This window comes from Semicossyphus pulcher, unplaced genomic scaffold (assembly GCF_022749685.1).
Source record: "Semicossyphus pulcher isolate SPU_LCO1_2020_fin unplaced genomic scaffold, fSemPul1.0.p SCAF_13, whole genome shotgun sequence".
Lineage (NCBI taxonomy): Eukaryota > Metazoa > Chordata > Actinopteri > Labriformes > Labridae > Semicossyphus > Semicossyphus pulcher.
In genome coordinates this window covers 3,135,259-3,143,119 of record NW_027211637.1, presented here as the reverse complement: position 1 = coordinate 3,143,119, position 7,861 = coordinate 3,135,259, and the positions used below count along the sequence as shown (strand labels likewise).

General features: G+C 44.6%; 1 protein-coding gene across 3 annotated transcripts in view; it reads right to left on the bottom strand.

The window, feature by feature from the left end:
* Window positions 1–236: 236 nt before the first annotated feature.
* Window positions 237–7,861, bottom strand: part of LOC138590427 (paired box protein Pax-7-like) — a 56,901-nt gene continuing 49,276 nt past the window's right edge. For all 3 annotated transcript variants that reach the window (XM_069661066.1, XM_069661067.1, XM_069661068.1), the window contains exons 8-9: window positions 5,434–5,698; window positions 237–1,091 (exon numbers count right to left, since the gene is read on the bottom strand). In XM_069661066.1, the coding sequence (XP_069517167.1) occupies window positions 976–1,091; window positions 5,434–5,698 (381 nt within the window). In that variant the 3' untranslated portion in view covers window positions 237–975. The remainder of the gene's footprint in view (window positions 1,092–5,433; window positions 5,699–7,861) is intronic.

Here is a 7,861-nt window from a genome sequence, read left to right as displayed (position 1 = left end):
CAGAACGTGATTTATAAAACGTTCCTGAAATGTGATTTGAACATTCTGACTGCGAATTTCTGAAAATGTTTTCAGAGAACATTCTCCTGCTATTAAAAGAAACATTCTGGGAAAACAAAACATTACCAGAACATCGCAGGTAACATTCACAGAACGATAAAACAAAACATTTCCAGCTGGGTAACTGCTCGAGGTGCATGTCCATGTGCAGCCCCCTCACTCTGACATCCCTCCATTAATGCATGTCCAAAGGGTCCTGTTTGTGCATGTGTGTAACTATAACAGAAGAAAGTTAAGTCAGGGTCAATATGTGACGTAACTTCTGTCATTTAAACAATTCATCTTTGACGTTTGGGCCTGCACACGACTCAAACTCTGGTCTGCTGGCTGAAAGTTTGTTTGACCCATCCATCACCCCTGACCTCCTGGCCTCTGCCTCCCAACAGACTCTCCTGTTAGAAGCACCAAACATAAGTGTCCATGTACTAAATTGTACTTTATATTTTCATGACTATTTCACAAACTGCTGTGAGAGTGGATTGTAGAGTAATCGTTTGATACCAAACATCTGTTCCAGTTTATGTGAAACATAATTAAGGGAGCAAGTTACACGTAGTGTGTTCAAGCGCACGTACCAAATGTCAATCACAAGTTTAAAGTTTAAAATCTGGGGTACGATACAAACTAAAAGTGGATTCCCTGTTGTGGATTCCCTGTTGTGGATCCGGTCGGTCCCATTGGGGAATGTTTAAAGCTTGAACAGCTGCGTCCTTCGATTCGATCCTCAAACCTCAAAATAAAGTGAAATTAAAATAAAGTATGGCTTAAAACACAGACACACACACACACACACACACACACACACACACACACACACACTCTCGTGTTCTCTGGGAGATCTGTATGGATGGTAGCTGGAGGTGTGGGTTGTGCTGGTGACCAGGTGTCATGTTGTTCAGACATGTCAGGTGAGTGTTAGTAGGCCTGGCCGGTCTCGACCTGCAGCAGTCCCAGTACGGCTGAGTGGTCGGCCAGCTTCATCCTGCGCTGACTGGACAGGCTGACGTTCTTCGCCAGGTAATCCACAGCAGCTGGAGAGGAGGAGGAGACAGGAGGGAAATGAGGCGTCACAACAGATTCTGGTACCTCGAGTCACAAACAACAAGATTCCTTTAATGCCTTTGTTTTTGTTGGGGAGAAAATGGTGGTTAAACATTGATTAGTCAACAGTGACGCAACACAGGACGTCTTCTAATCCAGCATCAACCAAATCTCTATAAACAAATGTCGTCGTACGGATGCAGAATCTGCACGTGAGGACAACATTCTGGTTTGGACAGCTTCCTGGTTTGTAGTCCGAGTTGTATTGAACGATAACAACTTTCTTTCCTCTCCTCTGTTTATGAGCAGCCATCTTTGGCTCCGTCCATTCACCAACGTGATGACAGAAATACATTTGAAGGTATATGATTGGTGTAACGTAACTGGGCAACAGTCAAAGGTTATTACAGGTAGCTAATTATGAAGTTGGCACTGTTAGATAAGCTTAGTGTGTGTTGGGAAGCACTGAAGCATAGAAATGTCCTGATGGATGTTCATCACTGCCGCGTGGATGAACGTCTATCAGGATGTTGGAATAGATGCGGAGGCCGCTCCGCAACGAGATCCCGATTTAACTTGTTGTAGTCGGGAACACTGTTTCCTTTTTTTGTCATGATTCTTCCGAACTAACTTTTTAGCCTTGCAGAGCACCTGGCATTCACCTGGAGTTTAACAACCTGCTACTGCTGCACCTAGAATCCCTCTTTTACTGTTTCATTTCCTGTTCTCATCTGGCTTTTTGATTGTGTATTGTGGCAGATATGTTTTTGTCCTGCTGCTGCATATTGTCACGATCGTCATCTCATTGCCTGGCTGGTTGTAGACGTATGTTGCCAAATGATGAAATCAGTTGCCTGCTTAAAAAAAAGACTTTTACTTCTCATTCCTCTGGAATATCCTAAATGGTATATAATATGAGAGTATATGCTCCCAATATATGGTTGTTGTTTTTAAGCTCAGATGGCTGGCTACGTGCGGTTAATCTGAGTTTGGGTTAACCAATCTTTCTCTCTCTTGCTCGCTCACTCACTGAGTTGACGTATGTGCGCGTGGGGACCATAGACGTTATAGGTGTCCTACACACGCGGGAATGGTTCTTGTGCGTGCAATGACATTTAATCTTGCAGGCGCCACGGAAACTGGTCTGATGAGCAACAAGCAGTATGTTAAAATGTTTTTCTAGACATTGTCTCTCATCTACAGCCTTTCCTGCACGATCAGAAAAGCATTTGTGTTTCTTCCAAAGCATATCTGGTAAAATAGAGGAGCAGTATACCAACATTAGTTCTATGGCACAGGGGTTTTTTATCCTCAGGTGAGTCTTTAGTGTAGCAGGATGGTGAACAGGGATTGTATAACCCACTGTGTGTTTGTAGTAATGCAGGAACATGTTCCCCAGTGCAACAGTGTGCTAATGGAGCTCTGTGGCACAGAGGGAGAAGACGGTGCAGGCTGTGATACACACAAACTCGATAGTTGATCCACTCAGCGCTGGTTTGGCTCCGCACACGGGATTAGTTGACAAGAAGAAAAATAATTGCCAGCCTCATCCTGTAACATATATTGTATTGTTGCAGGACAGTTTGTTGTATGTCCAATCCCACTGAGTGACGGGAGAACACTGTGTCTGACAGACAGACAAAAGCAGTCAACAGTTTGGCTCCACAGACAGACAGGCAGACAGACAGGCAGGTAGTCTGCAGAACAACCGCGCCTCTTAGAAAGCTGGCATTACCGCTCAGCATATTTCTCTCTCGCAGTGCTGGATGTCGCCCCTCCCCGGTTCAGCTGCTGATAACTTCTCTTTTATGGGGCAGGAGAGAGGAGGGCTGACAGCAGATGTGATGTGACACGGTGTGTTTGGGTGTGCGTGAGTGTGTGTTGTGGCTATCGAGGGGGGGAGATAAGTAAGGCATGTCAGTTAGGATGCTAGCGTGCACAGAAAGGAAGCTGTCACTCTGTGCCGAGGCATGAGAGAAAGAAGAGCACCTATGGGTGGGCAGGTCTGTCTGCCAAGATGCCAGTCACCCTGACAGCTAGTGGGGGAGCAGTGTGTGTGTGTGCGTGAGTGTGTGTGTGTTTGTGTTTCACAAGGGTTTAGTGAGGCCCTCTAAAGGAAGCTGTTTTTCCTGTCAACCAGGTTTATACCCTAAATCCCTGTTGAGCAGTCACACTGAGAGTCCTCTGCCTCCTAGATAGAGCCTATCTGATAACACACACACTCACACACACATGTTCAAACGCAGGTACAGCACACACACGCTCACACACCTCAGCTATTTTGACAGTATGTACTTTAATCTGTCAGGAGCTTCCTGCAATAGAACAAGAGAAGAGTCAAATGTCTGAAGTAAACTGTTAAATCTGTCTGCAGGAGGGAGAGGGGGGGCGGGGGGCCTGAGCGTCACATCACAGAGGATCACTTATAGCATCACGCTGTTCTCTTAAAGGAATGTATATATAACTCAGTCTTATGGCTGCAGCGACGTGATAACATTGTTTATTATGAATGTATCAGATGCAGTTTAAAGGAAAGTCTTTGTAATTGCTTTGTTGAGTACAACGTTAGCTTAACCACCACTCCACCCTTTATTTCACTACGCTCTCACTAAGCACCACCGACCCAGAGTGTAGCAAAAATTAGCAAGTGCAAGCTCGACAATGGAGGTTATGAAACTGAGAAGTTAAACGACGGAGCATTAAAGAAAAGATATCTGAGATTTCCAGAATAAAGCTGTAAGAGATGAAAGTCCTAATATTACAAGAATAAAGCCGTAATTTAAGTTATCGTGTGGACTGATGGACAGAGGACAAACAGCGGCTGCAGAAGCCTGCTCAGGCGGCCCTTCTGCAGAATGACTTCAGTCCTGATACTCATGACACTCTGGGGCTGATGTGCCAAAAGATTAAATATTCAGTTATTTGTGAAACCTTTATTAAGTGATAACTGCTCCACGTTCCTCCACATTAATAACATATAACCTAACAATAGCCTAAAATGACCACATTTTTATTTTATCATAAGCAGCAAGACTGAAAACGCCAAAGGCTGAAACGTGTTAGAATTGGACAACTGGCCTCTGACAATAATACAGGCTTTTTCAGCACCGCCTTAGTTAACTATCTTGCCCGGTGAGGGTTGGATAGCCGGCAAGAGAACATCAAACATGCATATGCACACACGAGCACAGTTTCCTTCAAAGCTACATTTATATGTAGGAATTTGAGGTGCTTAAAGTCGAGCTGAAACGGCATTTCGAGAGTATCTAGCTTCCGCATCGTGACGTATGTCCGAGTGAAACAGGACGTGCAGGCGGGACATATCATTAGAGGGATTTGATTTGATCGTTGAGAAGTGGGCATAGACAGACGTTCTCCACAGCACAGTAGCTAGCTAACTGACCGAACTCTGCGGCTAAATGTTGCAGATTGATTGGTTGAAATTGTTTGGTGCTAACTTACGTAAGCACGCGTGAAATTTAGTTTTACCGGAAGAAAAAATGATCAGATTTTGATATAAGAATACGAAGAAATGGATTTTCTGTATTGTTTTGGCCTATATTGTCAAATAGATGCACAATATTACCGGGGATGTGATCTAAAAGGATTAAAATTACATTTTTCATTTCACCTCGACTTTAATTTACCTCCAGAGCCGACACATGTAGTGTTGCCTTTTCTAATTATTGTGTTCATGAATAATATCCTAACAGTATCTGACCCTTATTAGTTACATGTTTATTTTCCCCGCTATAACTTTCCTTGTGGCTCCTGTGAGCTCCCAGAGCTTTGTTTATGCCTGCGCTGAACGGGGAAAGACTTTTCACTGACTGTAGTCGGGGAGACTGGGGGCGGGATCTTTCCTTAAAGGCATGGTAAGTCCGTTTGGTAAAATAGGTAAGGGTGAATGTTAGGAATCACTCTTGTCCTCTAACAGTCCTTTTCTTGGAAGACAAAAGCCACTGAAAAACGAATAGAAGATCATTGACACCTACGATGATGCATGACCAACAGGTGCATGCTGGGTTTGGCTATCATGCTAAATACAATGCATGCTAAATGGTCTATGTTCACTGAACTTCTGTCCTGAGTGAGGATTATTCTGCTGTTATAATATTTCCTTCTGTGACTGCAGCGTTAAATTCACCACCAACCTTTTTGATTGACGCATCAGGGGGACAGAGCGGCTGGGTGGACGGGTTATATAATTAGAATAAGCAAAGAAGTTGAACCTTTAGGACCAGATATACCCCAACAATATGTAAGCAAGCTGATATAATTATACTACAGTGTAACACATGTGTAGATCAATCTCAAAAAAGCAGGACTCACTCTGGCCGTACTGACTGTACTGGTATCCGGCAGCAGCCACAGCGGGGTCCATGCTGTAGCTGGTGGTGCTGTATGTGGGGGGGCAGTAGGACTGGGACGACGGGAGGCTGTCCACCGTCTTTATGGAGGCCTCGGCCGAACGCTGGCTGCAGCTGCCCGAGATGGCGTTGGATGGAGAGTCCAGGGCGCCGTGGAGCGGTGAGATGGAGAAGTCGTGTTGCGGCTGTGAGGAAACACCGCTCGGGTTACTCAGGATGCTCATCACCTGCAGACACAGAGCGGGACATTATGAGCCAATAGCATGAAATCATTTTGAACAGCTTTGACCACCTGAGGTTGACTTTGGATCCACTGAAAGGTAGTTTGTAGTAAAGTCAACAGTTCGGTTCTTCTTTGCCGTTGTGAGGAATCTTTCTTGCTTTATAGTTGCCCAAATATTTCACCCCATAATCCAGGCACCTTTAATTGAAGTCAGCGAGTTTATGCTAAATATGAAGATTTGGATAATTTCCACTTTCAAGTAGCACAAAGGGCGGCTCTGCGGTGACAGGCCACCTCCTTGTTGCCCTGAAAAGAAGTGTCAGGCTGCTAGAAACCCCTCACCTCCTCGCTCGAGTCGAGCTTTGACGTCTCCTGGGGTCCTGGAGGCTTCACTTCTCAACCTATGTCTCCCTGCCATCCTTTCCTCTCCTCCCCCGTCTCTCACTTTCTCTCTGAAGCTGAACCAACATCAGCAGGACCTCCCACTTTTATAATGATTTTTAAATGTTTGTAACTTCATTCCTCAAACTGTAATCGTTTCACTGAAGCTAACAGCCTCAAATCCATCTGAACTCAAAAGTTAATTCATTGGTACATCGTCTGCAAAAGTCAAAGGGTCCTTCTTTGTAGACACAATGAAAGAAGAAGTTTGAAGTGTAAATAAATACAATATGCACCCTTTCAGATAAATGAACACCCCAGACAAAGCATCCTCTCCTTTTTATTATTTAAATGTCCTCAGCTGTTCTAATGAAGCCTTGTTTTGTTTATGCCCGTGTCAGAGGAAACCCTCTTCTTTGTTGCTGTCTGAGCTCAGTCTGCAGCTGCAGCCCACTGATAGCAGTGCTTCTTACAGATACTGCAGCCAGGAGCTAATGCAGGGCTCCTTAACATTCCCACAATGCATCTCACGGAGACCGAGTATCCACAACGTGTCCAGCTGTGTCGAAATGTGTTCACAGCAGCTCACAATTACTGAATAAGAATAAGCACAGTGTGCAGGACAGCAGGAGGAGTATTTAGTTTGTTTTTAACAACCAGGTTAAAATTTATTTGGATGCTTTGGACACCAGCGCCAAAATCTGAGGCGCTGCAACAGGTTTGATCACTTTTAACATTTAATTTAACAGCCCTGAATTTAATGCCCTTTTTACATTCTGCAACAGCGCCATACAAAGCTCCTCTGTTATGCCACCTTTGCCATTTTACAGTGAACCAAGCAACGCCCGGGTAACACCGCCCCAGAGTGTGTTTTAACATTAAATGTTTTGGCATTGCAGAAGCAAAAGGTGTGTGACGTGTAAAGATACAGTGTGAGCTTCACATACACACGCACGCGGCACTGTTCCGCCCTTCTAGCTGCGCCGTTTATACTGACGCTGCTTCGCCTCAGTTACCACCTCTGATGCTGGCTCGGAGGTGGAGCGACTTCGCCCCACCATCCGCCTCCGTGCGTTTAACATTAATAACGGGGTGTAACAGTCCCACCTTTAACTGGTGATGTAAGAGGGGCTGTAGAGACAGCGTGCAACACAAATAGTCCCCACAGCATGCAGCCAAGTGCAGAGATGCTGACAAAATGCCAATAACAAGCAGAAAACAGAAGATATCAGCACATCGAGAGGTTTTTATCATCCTTTGTCTTCTACAGAGGAGATGCAATATTGACAAACTCAGTTTTGTTGTTGCTGCTCAGTGTCGCTCTGTTTAACTTGCTGAAATGATCCCACTGAACGGCCGGTGGTTAGGTTATTTGATACTCACAACTATTTGATTAAATCACCAGGTAAGATCATCATGAGATTACCGAACAAAAATACAAAACTAGGCCTTTCAAAACTTAGCTTCAACTTCTCTGGACCGGAGTCTCACACTCACACCCACGACAGCTGAAGAGGTCGAGATTATTCGCTCATTCACGTTACCACCACTTCTTAGAAAGACAAACTTTTAGCACGATTAAATAATGAAAAAAACAATAACACTAGCCTGCAGAGAATACCCACGCATTGCTAACGTGCATGGTGGTATCATTGTTGCCGCAGGGTCAATCTATCAACAAGCTTGCAAGGCTAATCTCTGCAGAATGCTAATAGCTGGTACCTGCATGATACTTAGCATCGATTAAGCTCACTGCAATGTGTGAGAAAACCTGAAGTGCGGGGAT